At 51.1% G+C, this 16,963-nt stretch overlaps 3 protein-coding genes across 3 annotated transcripts; all 3 read left to right on the forward strand.

Moving 5' to 3' along the window:
- Positions 1 to 1,510: 1,510 nt before the first annotated feature.
- CGCA056_v006883 (uncharacterized protein) lies at positions 1,511 to 2,509 on the forward strand (the record flags this gene model as incomplete). The annotated part of the gene is made up of 1 exon (XM_037322132.1): positions 1,511 to 2,509. The coding sequence occupies one exon, from the start codon at positions 1,511 to 1,513 to the stop codon at positions 2,507 to 2,509; it is 999 nt and encodes a 332-aa protein (XP_037179139.1).
- Positions 2,510 to 2,989: 480 nt separating this feature from the next.
- CGCA056_v006884 (Serine/threonine-protein phosphatase 6 regulatory ankyrin repeat subunit B) lies at positions 2,990 to 6,859 on the forward strand (the record flags this gene model as incomplete). Its single annotated transcript, XM_037322133.1, has 2 exons — positions 2,990 to 3,396; positions 3,451 to 6,859. 2 exons carry the CDS (start codon positions 2,990 to 2,992, stop codon positions 6,857 to 6,859), a joined length of 3,816 nt encoding a protein of 1,271 aa, XP_037179671.1.
- A 9,132-nt stretch (positions 6,860 to 15,991) lies between these two features.
- CGCA056_v006885 (uncharacterized protein) lies at positions 15,992 to 16,696 on the forward strand (the record flags this gene model as incomplete). Its single annotated transcript, XM_037322134.1, has 1 exon — positions 15,992 to 16,696. The coding sequence occupies one exon, from the start codon at positions 15,992 to 15,994 to the stop codon at positions 16,694 to 16,696; it is 705 nt and encodes a 234-aa protein (XP_037179670.1).
- Between the last annotated feature and the right edge of the window lie 267 nt (positions 16,697 to 16,963).

The following is a 16,963-nucleotide window of genomic DNA, read 5'->3' on the forward strand; positions in this document are numbered from 1 at the left end:
CCGGGTCAGATCTCAACAAGGGGATGGACCGCGGTAGTGACAATGTTCTGCATTTCCTTCTACGTGCCACTACAGACCAGTTTCCTGACAAGGTGGAGACGGTGAAATTTCTGCTCCACAGCGGGATGGATCCCCTCGTGCAGGGTGCTCTAGGCGACACAGCGCTCCACCTCCTGTCCGGCGCGCCCAGATTTCCTGAGCCTCTGGAAGAGACGAGCCAGCTGGCGGTTCTGAAGTATCTCCTTCGCAACGACGAGGAAGCGCTGAGGCTTCCTGGGCCGCTGGCATCTGCCTGCACCTATGCCGAGAATGTCAACCTTCGTAATGAGTACGGGAACACGCCACTGTCCATCGCCGTTTTGTACGGCTATCAAGACTGCGTCAAGCTGCTCCTGGAGAGCGGCGCCGACCCAGACGTAAGGGGAGAAAATGACCGTAAGCCTCTATCTTGGGCTTTGGAGCGAGGCAACGTGAGTATCATGAACATGCTCTTGGATTACGGCGCTCGTTTCGACCAGCAGATTCTCAGAGAGGCTTGCATCGCAACGATGGACAGGGCTGTGCAGGAATTTTGTGCAAATTGGACCACAGAGTAAGATCGCAACGGATACAGTAAGTGAATGCTAGTTAGTTACCGCGGGAGTAGGTGTAGAGCTTCAGTCGCTTGCCAGCTGCCACAAGATTGTGTATGAGGCAGTCAAGATAGAGGACACTTGAATGAGCGTATGTATTGATCAATCTATCATCATGACGATGCTGGTGTTGGTTCTTGTTGTTGATTGTTGAAGGAAAAGTCGGTGTGTTCTTCCTGGAATCCGACATCGGAATATTCGAAGAAATAGGTGTTATATGCATACTCTGAATATGCAATCCTTGTGTCTGACGTATCCATATTCGGATAGTCTTATCTGACACCAGCGTGGAAATGCTGGCTCCATCCTCGCAACTGTCTCTAAACTGTCGCCCTTGAAAATCATTGTGTGATCTTATCTTCGGACCGGTCGTTAGGAACCGACATAAGGATTGTTGTCGCGCTGGTCTCGTAGCGGTTTTTTTTTTTTTTTTTCAGGCAACAACCTCTTAAGGTCGATTTCCACTGCATCATGTAAAGCATCCGACGTAGGGGCTGTTCATCGTATGACTGGCCTGGAGCCCATCTGCGGTGGTAATTGGCTCCTAATTCGACCACAGATGCCCACATGCCTCACGCCCAAGACCTGTGTCTAAGAGGCAGCCAGCATACACAACGAATCAAATTCACAGACGGCTCAGCCTGCTGCATCCTGCTGCATGGAGGCGCTCATAACCTTGTCACACAGCCAGAGCCTGATCTCACGCGGGCAGTAGGTGAAAAGACGGGTAATCCTGACCTCCCACCTTCTGACTTGTCTTGTCCTTGCTCTTGCCATCGTTCTTCCCATTCGCTTGCCTTCTAATCTTACCTAACGGACGCGCTCGTATTTTATCAACAATCACAGCTTTGCTTTTTACTAGTGATTAAGCTTCAGTCATGGCAGACGCCACAAAATACACAGTCGGCTGGATATGCGCTATTCCCACTGAATTCGACGCAGCACAGATCTTCCTCGACGAAGAACACGAAGACCAGCCCCCGGTCGCTCAAAGAGACAACAACAACTATGCCCTGGGTCGAATCGGCAGTCATAATGTCGTGATCGCTGTTTTGCCTGATGGAGAATACGGCACAAATGCCGCAGCAGCCGTGGCGCGGGACATGCTGCACACCTTTCCGAATGTGCGCATCGGGCTCATGGTCGGTATCGGCGGCGGCGCGCCCAGTCCGAAGCATGACGTCCGGCTTGGAGACATCGTTGTTAGCAGTCGGGACGGGGGCAAAGGCGGCGTCTTCCAGTACGACTTCGGAAAGGCTGTTCAGGACCGGGACATCTCCTTCCAACACACCGACTTTTTGGACCAGCCACCTACAGTATTGCGAACGGCCGTTAACGCGCTCAAGAGTCGGTACAAAAGAAAAGGACATCAGCTGAATACTGCTGTAGAAACGGCGTTGGAACGATGGCCTAGACTGAAAGCGGAGTACTCAAGGCCTCCCACTGAGAGCGACAGGCTCCACCGATCCGAAGTCATCCATCAGGACGCATCAGACGGATGCGACAGCTTATGTGGTGGCGACCCGACACATTTGATCGACCGGCCAAAACGAGGTCAATATGACGACAACCCTGCAATTCACTATGGTCTGATTGCGAGCGCGAACCAGCTGATGAAAGATGCTAGAATTAGGGATAAATTATCGGAAAAATATGGTGTCCTTTGCTTTGAGATGGAGGCTGCTGGTCTGATGAACCATTTCCCATGTCTGGTAATCCGCGGAATCTGCGACTACTCTGACTCGCACAAGAACAAGAAATGGCAAGGGTTCGCGGCCATGACGGCGGCTGCTTATGCGACGGACCTCTTGCGTCAGATACCACTGAACAAGGTCGAGGCCGAGAAGCCACTAGGGGAGGTGTTGGGCCGACGTTAGTATGGGAACCTGAGTTCTATTATCACTATCTAATTCAATATAGTCGAAACAAATCTCAGCTCTATACATGACGTCGCGAATCAAACGAAGACCGCTATGATAGCCTCCAGACACAATCAGCATGTTGAGAAGCTTAGTCGCTGGCTATCAGCTGCAGATCCGTCAACCAATGCGACGAGAGCGAGAGAACTCCGGCACGCTGGCACTGGAGTCTGGCTATTGGGAAATGATGCATTTCTTGAGTGGGAGGCTGGAAAACGCCAGCACTTATGGCTATATGGTCTTGCGGGATGTGGCAAGACGGTTCTGAGCACAACAGTTCTTGATCATCTCGACAAAACAGGAGCATACCTTACCCTAAGGTTCTTTTTCGATTTCACCGACACAAGGAAGCAAACACTAGAGGACTTGTTACGCTCATTGGCCTTTCAACTGCATCACACGGGGATAGAGGCCACAAACATACTCAATAGACTGTTCATGTCTAGCGACGATGGCCGCCGGCAACCAGACGTCAGCGCTCTTTCGGCCTGTGTTGAGTCGATGTTACGGAGCTCCCCCAGAACCGCCATCGTCCTAGACGCTTTGGATGAATGCACAACCAAAGATGAGCTACTTTCCTGGGTTGGGCGACTTTCCGGTAGCTCGAACACAAAGAAACCCCAGCTCATTGTGACTGGGCGGCCGGAAGCAGAGTTTCAGCACGAGATTCCTCGGCTTTTCGGCAAAGACAACTGCAAGATGCTCAGCAAGGAGGCTGTGAACGCTGACATACGTTCCTATGTCGATCACGAGCTTCATCAGCGGTTTGACTTCACGAGGAAGAAAATACCTGAAGATGTTGCAGACCAAATTCGCAGTCGGGTTGGAGATGGAGCTGATGGAATGTAAGTGCGCAGGATATGTTATAAGGTACTGCCAATCTCTAACTTTTAGTCCAGGTTTCGATGGGCGGCGTGTCAGCTGGACAGCCTTGCCAAATGTCTCAACGCTTATGACACCCAGCAAGCTTTAGATAATTTACCTGGGGACCTCAACGAGACATACCGACGTATGCTCCATACCATACCGCCGAACCTTGAACGAGCCGCATTTCGTCTTCTACAATTTCTTGTCCATGCCAAACGACCTTTGACGATCTCTGAAGCCGTGGAGGTGATTGCTACCCTGATAGACAAAGAACCTCCAGAGTTCAACAAGGGATGCAGGCTTTACTGTGACGATGATATACTGCGTTACTGTCCCAGTTTGATATCAATTGCTGAGGTTACGCGAGGCAAAGCAACTATATGGGAAGTCCGGCTTGCCCACTTTTCGGTACAAGAGTACCTGGCGAACCAAAGCGAGTTCGACACTGAAATGGCCGGCATTGCAATCTCGAGGACTTGCTTCACCTATATGAAAGGCATTGATTGTAGCTTCCGAGCCATGAGATCGACCTTCCCTCTGGCACGATATGCTGCGGAAATAGCAATGGAACATGCCCGGTTAGCAGAATCGTCCAATGAAACTTATAACGCTACAGCAACCTTTTTCCAAGCAGAGACTACTTTCAAACGATGGGCTTACCTCTATCAGCCCGACATGCCTTGGAGGGATGATCCTGGGTTCCCCAAAGCAAGATGCCTGTATTATACTTGTCTCTGTGGACTCTTAAGGGTATCCAGATTCCTCCTCAACGAAGGCGCAGACGTCAACGCTCAGGGCGGGAGGTATAGCAACGCTCTCCAGGCTGCCTCTTCTAAAGGCCATCAAGAGATTGTGCAGCTTCTCCTCAACAAAGGCGCAGACGTCAACGCTCAGGGCGGCGAGTTTGGCAACGCTCTCCAGGCTGCCTCTTCTAAAGGCTATCAAGAGATTGTGCAGCTTCTCCTCAACAAAGGCGCAGACGTCAACGCTCAGGGCGGGAGGTATGGCAACGCTCTCTACGCTGCCTCTTCTAAAGGCCATCAAGAGATTGTGCAGCTTCTCCTTAACAAAGGCGCAGACGTCAACGCTCAGGGCGGGAGGTATAGCAACGCTCTCCACGCTGCCTCTTCTGGAGGCCATCAAGAGATTGTGCAGCTTCTCCTCAACAAAGGCGCAGACGTCAACGCTCAGGGCAGGAGGTATGGCAACGCTCTCCAGGCTGCCTCTTCTGAAGGCTATCAAGAGATTGTGCAGCTTCTCCTTAACAAAGGCGCAGACGTCAACGCTCAGGGCGGCGAGTTTGGCAACGCTCTCCAGGCTGCCTCTTCTGAAGGCTATCAAGAGATTGTGCAGCTTCTCCTCAACAAAGGCGCAGACGTCAACGCTCAGGGCGGCGAGTTTGGCAACGCTCTCCAGGCTGCCTCTTCTAAAGGCTATCAAGAGATTGTGCAGCTTCTCCTTAACAAAGGCGCAGACGTCAACGCTCAGGGCAGGAGGTATGGCAACGCTCTCTACGCTGCCTGTTCTGGAGGCCATCAAGAGATTGTGCAGCTTCTCCTTAACAAAGGCGCAGACGTCAACGCTCAGGGCGGCGAGTTTGGCAACGCTCTCCAGGCTGCCTCTTCTGAAGGCTATCAAGAGATTGTGCAGCTTCTCCTCAACAAAGGCGCAGACGTCAACGCTCAGGGCGGCGAGTTTGGCAACGCTCTCCAGGCTGCCTCTTCTAAAGGCTATCAAGAGATTGTGCAGCTTCTCCTTAACAAAGGCGCAGACGTCAACGCTCAGGGCAGGAGGTATGGCAACGCTCTCTACGCTGCCTGTTCTGGAGGCCATCAAGAGATTGTGCAGCTTCTCCTTAACAAAGGCGCAGACGTCAACGCTCAGGGCGGGAGGTATAGCAACGCTCTCTACGCTGCCTCTTCTGGAGGCCATCAAGAGATTGTGCAGCTTCTCCTCAACAAAGGCGCAGACGTCAACGCTCAGGGCGGCGAGTTTGGCAACGCTCTCCAGGCTGCCTCTTCTGGAGGCTATCAAGAGATTGTGCAGCTTCTCCTTAACAAAGGCGCAGACGTCAACGCTCAGGGCGGCTTCTATGGCAACGCTCTCCAGGCTGCCTCTTCTGGAGGCTATCAAGAGATTGTGCAGCTTCTCCTTAACAAAGGCGCAGAGATCAACACTCAGGGCGGCGAGTTTGGCAACGCTCTCCAGGCTGCCTCTTCTAAAGGCTATCAAGAGATTGTGCAGCTTCTCCTCAACAAAGGCGCAGACGTCAACGCTCAGGGCGGCGAGTTTGGCAACGCTCTCCAGGCTGCCTCTTCTAAAGGCTATCAAGAGATTGTGCAGCTTCTCCTTAATAAAGGCGCAGACGTCAACGCTCAGGGCGGCTACTATGGCAACGCTCTCCAGGCTGCCTCTTTTGAAGGCCATCAAGAGATTGTGCAGCTTCTCCTCAACAAAGGCGCAGACGTCAACGCTCAGGGCAGGAGGTATGGCAACGCTCTCCAGGCTGCCTCTTCTGAAGGCTATCAAGAGATTGTGCAGCTTCTCCTTAACAAAGGCGCAGACGTCAACGCTCAGGGCGGGAGGTATGGCAACGCTCTCCAGGCTGCCTCTTCTGAAGGCTATCAAGAGATTGTGCAGCTTCTCCTTAACAAAAGCGCAGACGTCAACGCTCAGGGCGGGAGGTATGGCAACGCTCTCCAGGCTGCCTCTTCTGGAGGCCATCAAGAGATTGTGCAGCTTCTCCTCAACAAAGGCGCAGACGTCAACGCTCAGGGCGGCGAGTTTGGCAACGCTCTCCAGGCTGCCTCTTCTAAAGGCTATCAAGAGATTGTGCAGCTTCTCCTCAACAAAGGCGCAGACGTCAACGCTCAGGGCGGCGAGTTTGGCAACGCTCTCCAGGCTGCCTCTTCTAAAGGCTATCAAGAGATTGTGCAGCTTCTCCTCAACAAAGGCGCAGACGTCAACGCTCAGGGCGGGAGGTATGGCAACACTCTCCAGGCTGCCTCTTCTGGAGGCCATCAAGAGATTGTGCAGCTTCTCCTTAATAAAGGCGCAGACGTCAACGCTCAGGGCGGCTTCTATGGCAACGCTCTCCAGGCTGCCTCTTCTAAAGGCTATCAAGAGATTGTGCAGCTTCTCCTCAACAAAGGCGCAGACGTCAACGCTCAGGGCGGCTACTATGGCAACGCTCTCCAGGCTGCCTCTTTTGAAGGCCATCAAAAGATTGTGCAGCTTCTCCTCAACAAAGGCGCAGACGTCAACGCTCAGGGCGGGAGGTATGGCAACGCTCCCCAGGCTGCCTCTTCTGGAGGCCATCAAGAGATTGTGCAGCTTCTCCTTAACAAAGGCGCAGATATGAGCAATCACTGGCAAAACTCAGATACCAGGGAATCAAACATGAGTACGGAAGACAGCAACCAGTCATGGAAACACTTTTAAGCCTGCTTTAAGGCAAATGTCAAGCCTATCATGCAGCTCTTACGATCTTAATTTTAGTACCATCCTCTCGTATTTTACGACTTAGAAGTAGAGCTCTCCCTACATATCTCCGAGAATTATTTCAATAACTTATGCAAAACGCTCAATCATCCTCACATAGTCACGTTGGACTACAGGCAAAAGAGCAGGTCTGTTACAGCCCAACCAGTTGGGGTCCTGGCCGACGTAGCTATATAGTGCAGAACAGGGGATAATGATACCAGAGGTGTCATCAGCGAAGCTTTTGCTTTGCGCTACAGTTGGTTTCCTTTACCCGCTCGTAACAACTTCTAGCGAAGCATACACTCCTTCTAATCATATTAAGGGACTCTAGCGGGTAAGGCATAGGCTTCGTTCCTAGCAGCCTATTCACTTGACGACGATTGTACTGTGTAAGGGGCTGGCCCCTAGGCTTGTTCAACGTAGAGGTGCCGTCGATTGACTATTCTAAGCCGAAGAAGGAAGAACGGGCTTTACAAGAGTAGGCACCTGACAGATCATCAGTATGGCCAATAGCAGCATAATGAATGTGGGATAAAGTTGGTTGTATTGCTTAGTGTAATCTGCTGGTCCTGCAGTAGATCTATATAAACGATTGGCGTTTATCCCTTGTAAGGCAATCCTGGCCTGAATATGTCGTTGACTGAGTAATGACTGTAACCGGTTAGTTTCACCTAAGCGAGGGGATCCCTAGTTCTGACAGCACCTAACAGCTGTGAAGCAAACCGGGTTAGGCGGTGTACTGCGGCAGAATTGTGGGTCCAACGGATCCGGATCTCGGTAACTGCTCCGGCAAAGCCGGAGATATCAATCCGGGCTCTAGCCCGTGACATACTGCGGCTCAGCGTCAGCAGAATGGTTCCCATAAAAGCCTGTTCATTCAGGCTGTAGTTGACGTTCATAGGAGATAGCACAGACTAGGCGAGAACGAGAAGCTGGAGGCGGAATCGGTTCCCTAAATAATCTTGGGCGGAAGAGGAGCCCGTCTAGAATTGCGGACAGCTAACGAAGCTCCAGATGTTTGCCGAGCGAAGCAGACGCGTACCTTTTCGCCAACCACACTGTTACAAGGCTCCATTAAAGGCGCCACTGAGCATATCAGGCAGACGGCTCATCGGGGCTGGGCTCTCCATTATTCGCCTTCTCTCCATGCCTTCTGAGAGAGCTACGTGAGAGGATATAGGCAAAGATGGTTACTGCGCCTCTCAAAGCCATGCATGTTCTTCGGTACCATCGATGTGTTGGATTTCGCTTGGTTGAGTGTAACGTCGCCTTCGACTTTACGTTAATTCAGGCTGACCAAGCCCTGGATATCATACAGCAACCCTGAGGCAGACGTACTGCTGTTCATTGAATTCGTTTCAGCCGCCAAATATATACTATGGTAGGATCGCTGTTCCTGCGTTTTTCTTGGCGATACTCTAGCAATGCTTGCGTCGGCTGCTGACAGATCATCAGTATGGCCACTAGCAGCATAGTTAATGAATGTGGGATAAAGTTGGCTATAGTTATTGGTCACACACACAACTACTCTCTCAGTAATGAGTCCAAGCGTGAAAGTCGCCGATGTCTCATTCAGGTGGAGGATCCTGCCCGTCTTGTTATATTCCTACTCTCAATAAGACGTGCTCGCATAAGGTAAATGAGAAAGGCACACTAGTATGCTTTCATCGGCCAGCTGAATTTCACAGCCTCTTCCTCCCTACATCAACCAGATCTTAGCTTACAGTAGTTCTGGGTCCCCTGGCTTCATAGAAACATAGGCAGCATGCTATTTTGGCCGCAGACGACTTCCTCTGTCATATCAAGCACCTTGAGCAAACATGTTTCGCGGCAACTCAATGCATACTTTGCTGACACATTCGGCCATGGCAAAAAGCTTATTTTAAATTCACTATGAACGTTGCAACAGATGCTGTCCCTCCTTAGCCTGATTTGCAGCTACAGTCATTCTTGTGCGAAGCTCTCTGGTGTGAACACCTTTGGAATAGGGTAAGTCCTGTCCTGAGTACTTGTCAATAATGCATCAGGCATGACTGGGAAGAGAAACAAACGAGATGGGTTGGCGAACGCCAGCTAGAGTCGTCGGACGAGTCAAAAATCAGGTACTTCCCTGCAGTTCTCACGATAAGGAAGACGTCTGCGTTGAAGTCTTGCTGGAAATCGCGATGGAATTCGTGAGCCTTCTTAGCCAGGTTGAGTTTCCGACGGCGCAGTCTCTCCATCTGTCTAGCTCTGGCTGCTCGACCTGAGCTCCGAGTCGTCCGCAGGATCACTTTGCAAGGCTTTATGCCTATATTCTCGGTGTCGTGGTCAGGAGTGATAGTGGCTCTAGTGTCAACGGAATCTTGAACGGGCAAGAGCTCTTGCTCAGGCGTGGGTTCGCGACAGAATTGTTGGGTTTCCATGTTTTCGCCCGTGTGCTTCACGAACTTGCCCATGTCTGAGAGACATTCTACTTACATCTCAGGATGCCTTTTGGTGTATATATTGTTGGTATCTGTGTGATATGAACAGAGAGAAAGCAGAAACCTGGAATATTGAAGTTGGGCTGTCGTTGGCCGGCAGCTTGTCCCGGAATAGAACAGCGTTGCTTAAATTAGAAACCCCTAAGCGCCGGATCTCTGAAGGAGAGGATGGCGAATAAATTCTTGTTATATCAATGTTGACAACTGCATTTGAAAACACGATTCTTGTCCCAGGCTAGAACGACAATGCAGAACCAACACCTTTATCGTCAGAGCTGCGCTCAGCAAAAGTCTTACTACGTCTGTAGCAAGAATGGGTTTCGTGGCTGCTGTGCAGTCGATCCTTGTGATTTGCCTGATTGTCCTGACAACCACGCCGTCACGTCATTCTCAATTTCTTCATTTGCGTCGGCTACTACAACCTTTTCTTCCACAACGAGGCTCAGTACTACTACCACCCCAAGTACTTCTGCCACCTCTATTGCGACTATCGTGACTGCCGTCACACCTACCGCGTCGATGACGGATTCTAAGGCCGACAGACCCATGATACAGGGCGTACCACTCTTCATAATTATTCTAGCCATCGCAATTTCTATCCCCGTGTTGGCCTTCTCATGCTTTCTCTGGTTGCATTCCAGAGACCGGGAGAATGCAGAGGAACAGGTCTCTGCTGAACAGTCTGGATCATTGCCTTGTAGGTTACCACACTGCATACTTACGAAACCTCTAACCTCATTTAGATAATGTTTCGGAACCCCAAACCTACCGGATGGGTGATATTGGGCTTGCAACTACGGCACCTTTCTCATCCGCAATAGAAACTGCCATAGCTGAGTTGCCTGATAAGGAATGGTTTGCTGGGAGGAATGATGGCAGCACTTCCAACGAGCAGGACTCGCCTCATCCAAGGCCAAATCTGGATGCCACGCCTGCCGAGGTCACGCAGCGGAAGTATGTGACCAGCTGGTCTAACTTCAACTAGACTGCTCTCTAGTAAGCGGATTAGTGGCCGGCCTCCGCCGCATGGATTTGATTGTAAGATAGTGTAGCACTGGGTTCTACTCTCTAAGTATAAATAAAGATTAAGCTTTCGCTCGGTCCTTTGGATTCTTTACTTTCAACTTCTTGATTACTGCGTTGTGGCACAATGGCTAGTAAACCGGATGCTGAGCCGGAGTTTTCCTACTTCTGCGCCTGGTGCTATCGCCCTTTGACGGAGCGTGTTCTCCTGACTGCGTGTTCTTGCGTGGGTGCATCCTATACCTGCGCCGTTAGGCTCATGCTAACAACAACCAAGGTCATATGTTCAACATGCTGTAGAAACTACCAAGACTACGACTCGTCCGGCAGTCTAATTTGCTCCAAGTACAGTCATCATATCAGAGGCCCGCAAGACACTTGGGTGCTTTATGGCGTGGAGTGTGTGATCTGTCACGATAACTGCGAAAGGCACCTCGTGGCAATTCGTTGCGGTAGCCTACACTGTTTCTCTTTCAAGAATGGCCCCTGACGAGTCCTAGGTCATGTTTTTCACAGTGAATGTCTGCAAGAAGCAGGGCCTCAATTTCTCAACAAATGTCCTTACTGCCAGACAGAGGGTTCAGGAAAGCAGCTGCGGGTGAATCCAACTTATTCGGATTTGCAGAAGCACGGCAAGCCAGACGAGGTGGAAAAGACCACTAGTGAGAAAATACGGCAATTGAAGCGCGAGGAACAGCGTTGCCTGTTACGCCTGCAATTAGAGGGGGCTTTGAAGCATGAGAGGGAGCTGCGAAGGGAATGTCATCTATGGTGGACTCGAGAGCCCAAACATAAGGCCCTGTAGTTTGACTTTATCAACTCAAACTAAGTCCTAGTTGTGTTATACAGTAAAATGCTGAACTGTACTCTCCAGTCTGAGAGAGCTGAGGTGGAAGATATGGTGTCTGTATGATCCACACCGAGGACGTTCTCTCTCAGGCGGACACAGTCCTGCAGCAGTTGCATTGCATCTTTCTATCGTTTCAGATTTTTCCAAGTGAAGGCCAGATTATGCATGCTCGTCAGCGTGGAGGGATGCTCCTCTCCAAGCACCCTCTTTCTCGTCTCAATCACCCGCACAAACAACTCCTCGGCCTCCTTCCATCGGCCTTGGTTCCTGTACGTCGACGCCAGGTTGGCCATGCTCGTCAGCGTCGAGGGATGCTCCTCTCCCAATATGTTCTCCCGCAGCTTGAGGGATTGAGCTACGACTTGTTCTGCCTGTGCCCACTGACCGTAATATAGGAAATAACCCGTTATATTGAGCAAAAGGGACGCTCTTGCAAGTCGCTCTTTACGAGAAATACTCGCGCTGTGTTGGAGAACGGCATTAGCATGGGGGAGGTAATCCTGGCAAAGTTGGCGACTCTCATATCGACCATACGGATATAGGTCTGACGCTACCTCGAGAGCATCTTCTATGCAACCCGCAAGCCTGCTGTGTATATCCAACCATTTCCGTGTCACCAGCTGTATTAGCTGATGCATATCAATCGCATTATTTTTGGCTTCTGATATGAGCGAGAACGCTTTGAGAGTACCTAGGGCCTTGAACATTTTGCTAGTGCTGATTTGTTGTCCCCGTATTTTCCTCTGGTCGCAGAAACCAACTACAAGGTTTTCGGGAATGCCTTGGCGGTCTAGGAGACAAGCAAAGGATAGAAGATCGCTTGCCAGGGGATCTTGTTGCCGATTCTGATTAAACGAGACGATCCATATAGCTGTGAGTGCGTGTGGTGTCTCAGAGTCTCTCCCTATTGCTTCAAATGGCTCGCTTAGTTGATCCACCAGGCTGTCGTTACTTTCCTCCAAGAGTTGAAGATACCTGTCAATTGACATGCTGTTCTCTTGGATGAATGCAGCAGCTTGTGCAAGAGCGAGCGGTAGATGCTCCAGCTGAGTGGAGAGCATAGATGCCTCCTCAGTGAGAAGTTCGTCGTTGAGAATTTGATGCAGCAGCTGGTATGATTTATTCTCGCTCATGTCTCCAACTTTGATGATTGCTTTCCCCCGCATAAGCCTCGATGCAGTCTGTTTGTTCCTTGTGGTGACTAAAATGCAGCCGTGCCTGCACTCGGGAATATAGCGGCCAAGGCCATCTTGTGTGTTGGCTGACAGATATGTATTGGTGATGCTGTCATTGGATAGCGACGGGAAGAACAGCTGTGTGTCGTCGGCGTTGTCGATAACCATCAGCCACCGGCCTCGAACGCCGTTTTCCAGCCAAGTCTTAACAAGCATGAGCATGTCAGCTTTGGGATCATCATACCCAGGGATGCCACATTCTTGGGCGATGGTGGAAAAGGCTTGGCGAAATCGGTCTGCATTGCTCGCATGAACCCAAAATACAGAAACGTCTGGGTAGGCATGTTGCACCCAGAAGACGTAGGCAAGCGCAATTTGTGTTTTCCTATGTGAGGTTAGACAGTACAGAGGCTCGGAGGAGGCAATAGCATTACCCAACAACTCCAAGACCATAAAGCGCGATTCTCGGCCGCGGTCCTGCAGCCTGGTCGACGTGCGGCTCGTGCCCGAAAAGCCGTTTAATCTGAAGCAGAGTTTCAGATCGGCCAACGAAGTCTGGATTTGCATTATACGGAACAAGAACTAAAGCACATTAGCAGAGCTCACCTAAGTAATTGCTGCAGTTTCTTACACCATGTGCGGGAAGCCAACGGTGTGTCCACATGCATATGATGCTCGAGAAGTGCCATTGTCGTTGAAGCAGCTTGAGCATTTCCACAGGCATTTGACTCGTTACAGCCACATTGGGAAGAGTTGCGGTGCCTGTGAAGATAGTCTGACTCAAAAAGGCGATCTTCTGTTGCGGCAGGACGTCTGTATAGGGTCTGATGCCCCTCGTCGGTTGACCTTCGCTAGACCTGCTCTAGGATCTAGCTAGCTCGACGCTGCAGAGCACTGCGGCCATGGATTGTCTGAAAGGTGGCGACGAGAGAACGGACCTCCTTGCTGGGCCTTCCAAGAGTGTCTTCAATAGTGTCTTTTGGTTCAAAATGGCTGGGATATTTTCGACCCAAGTCGTACTGGACGATGCTTTTGCTGATAACAACGTCCCCCAGGAAGACCTCGTTGGTCGTCCCGGCTCCAGGCACACCACCGCAAATGCCGGTTAAGATGGCAAGCCTGATACCATGGTAGCTTGATCGCAGGCTGGCCGCTGCACTCGCCGCGCTAACCTTTCCCATATTGGGGAGGAGAAGCAGAACAATGTCATGGCCTCCCATCCGACCGGTCGCGTACGTGTTGTAGTCCCCAGGTGCATTCCCCAGCTGGGTTTCACGGTTTCACCTTTGTCCCAAACCTCTTCGCAGGCAAAGACGGCGGCATCGTACTCGAGAGGTAAGGCGCATACAACGGCGACCTGGAAGTCCTCACGGCGGCGAGGTCGAGAACAGCTAGCCATGACAAGTCGTTGAGGCTTTATATCGTTCGTGGTGAGCGTTTTCAATGAGTAGCGGTTGGAGATTCGAGGATGATTGATGCTAGTTGGCGATGGTCGATAGCGTCCAATTGTGAATTTGACCCGACATCAGGCAGAGAGAGTCTCACGTAAGACAAGGCTAGCGCTTCATCAGACATGCCGATTGGTTGATGTGATCTGCGCCAAGCTCATATTTTTCTCCTTGGCGGTTCTGGCGGCATTGCGTGTTGCTTTTCCGATTACGGGTTGTCGAATTTCCATGCTGCAGGGGCAATCAGGCTACCAGTAAGCCGTTTCTAGGTGTACTCATGATTTACTCTGTCCATTTCTGGCTCGCTTGGATTCCGGCTCTGTTAACGCTCGCGCTGTGAGTACTTGCTCGCCACCGCCGTCAGCTGCTAAGTGTCAGGGCGACAGCGTGGCTACCAGCGAGTAACGGCATAACTGTCTTCATTGAGTTGACTATGTTGTTGTAAAGGGTAACTGGCCAGTTGGCCAGATCCATCGAGATGTGCTACACTACATGAAACAGATGCAAATAAGCCATATTTGGGTTAGGAAACAATAGCCGATGCATAGTCGAGATGCTTGACTCGGTTATGCAATGTGGGCCTGACACTAAGCCACATGAGCTGTGGCTCCACACCACCACCATTAAACATGTTCAGTAGGAAATCCCGCGATATTTAATATGCTTTTTACTGTACACTAATTCTTCTTGAAGAAACAGGAGGAAAAGCGATATGTTCTGTATCTCCTGTGTTCTCTTATAACCTTGTTATTGGCCTTGTCGATATTCCTGGAACCTTCTCGCGAATGCGCCAGTGGATTGTGGCTGAGGGTCTTGCCGAAGGCTGAACACCGGTCTTCACTATGTAGACTGTGACACCCCTTGCCCTACTCCAAGCTCGCCGAATTGCTGCACCTTCCCGGCTCGTTATCAACCGAAACAGTTGCCTAAGATGGGAAAACGATACCACCTTTCCTAGACTTCTGTATCTGTATAATTTTAGGTCTCCAGACTGCTGTGTTTGACGCATGGAAGGCGGTGGTGATGACAAACCTGTGGCATGGCTGGGCCTTTCATCTTAGCTATGTTAGGTAAAGGGATAGATTGTAGGTGGTTGGACTTACCTTGCTATTAGCGTCGCTGTTCTCCTGGGCCCACTGAAAGATGTTGTCTGTTGAAACAAAACGCATGTACTGCACATGCTCGCGCAAGTTGACTGAGAGCATCCTCGCCTTAGTGTCGTCAACGTTATAGATGTAGTAGATGACAAGGCAGTTGTGGGGTTCATCCATTGCAGCGCTGTTATCTTTTCGAAGACTTCGAGGAACTTTTTGGAAGGAACTGCCCAGACTGATGGCCAGGGGTGGCCTCCTGCGTTGGCAGATTTCAAGGCCGTTTCAAGGTCGTCGAAGTACACCATCGTCTCCTTTAGGACCCCTTATGGCATACTGCGCTGCAGGAGGTGCCATTTCGGCGATTGGTGGAGCAGGAGGACTGTCATCTTAGGTTGTGTGGTTGCTTCTGACTGTGTAGCGTAGTGTTATGCAAAGAGTGGTCAGCCTAGGAAGGCACAGCCAAGCTTGTTGTGAGGGTGAGAGGTTTATTGATGTGATGTGAATGTGGGAGAAAAGAACCAGCTTTAGGATGGAGAAGAGCTGTTGATTTATAGGCGTGAGAGACTTGTTGACAATCGTCTGCTGAAGCAGTTGTAACTTCAGATGGCAGGAACGATGGTTGTCCTCTACGGCAGGCGCCAACCTGAGCACCACGCGAGGAGGCAGGCGTAGTGAATCATTGAGGGCAGTTGCGATCCAATCTACGCAACAGCCTCATCACACAACCCTTTTTTAGAAGGTGGACGATAGGACCAGCCCCAGCCTACAAACTTCCCTTCCTACATCACCACCAGCAACCACCTCAGCCTCTCAAGCATCATCAACTACCCAGGCCGAGGCCAAGAGCATCACACATCAAACCCAAACGGAAAGTATGTTGCACATGGATCTCTAGCGCCATTTCCAATCACATGATGCTAATAGGTGCCTAGGGTCCCCAGAGTGACACTTGCAACGATGGCTTCGCAGCGCACGCTCAACGACACCTTGGATTTCATCCGCACAAACCTCACTACCCGGCAGGCTGCCGAGTCAATGGGCGAGGAGGCTCTTCGGAACAAGCCAACGGACGCAGACATCCGGCGCCTTTTCCAAGAGATCATCCTCACAAGGGAGCCGTTCACATCCACCCACCAAGTCATGTTCTGCACCGTCCCACTTGCTGCTAAGGTCGTCACATTTGCGTTCGAGGAGCTGCTGTACTCGCCGCGCAGAGCCCGCACGACGAAGCTATCGATCATCATGACTGGAGGCATCAAGATTGGAAGGGAGTGGAATGAGGATGCGTTTGAGAAGCGCGGCCGCATGAGATTCTTCAAGAATAGCGACGAGGAGGTCCCGGGAGCGCTGCTGTGGGAGGCCGAGGTCGGCTTGGATGCCTCGGGCCGTAAGGAGCTGAAGAACAATACCATTCACGTTTGGGTCCCCCACAAGCCTGGCGTCGGCAACGAGGACGAAGAGGCCCACCTGGGCTGGCACTACGTCGAGTGGTTTAAGGAGTGCCTGGAGGTCGGCAACAAGAAGCCTCGCCAGCTCTCGTTCAGGTACTTCAAAGACGTCCCGTTCAGCGACGAGCCGAGGGTCTGGAATACCTCCGACAACCAGGTCAACAGCATTGCCATGGCGATGATGCACCTCTTGGGCCTCCGCATCGCCAAAGTCTATCCTTCCGATGATAAAGAGACCAGTCTTCAGAAGCTGCTGCAGGATGATATTGTAAAGGGCTACTGTATTGCATAGTGGAAGGTTACCGATGGGGATAAGCCCCCGTTCTTCTCGATGGGGCTGCTGTTCTGGGCCATCACTTGTCCTGCAGAGCTGGCGGCCAAGATCATGGGATAGGTGGTATGCTGGGGCGATAGGGAAGGCTGGGCTTCTGGCTGGAAGGATAAGGTAGGGTATACAGTTTCGCGAGGCATGAGGGTTGATCTTAAGTTTGAGAATGATAAAAGTGATGCTGCGTATAAGTGATGAGTATGAAATGGGATACTGAATATCTTTTGCAAA

This window comes from Colletotrichum aenigma (genome assembly GCF_013390185.1).
Source record: "Colletotrichum aenigma strain Cg56 chromosome Unknown KSG_Cg56_contig04, whole genome shotgun sequence".
Classification (NCBI taxonomy): Eukaryota; Fungi; Ascomycota; class Sordariomycetes; order Glomerellales; family Glomerellaceae; genus Colletotrichum; species Colletotrichum aenigma.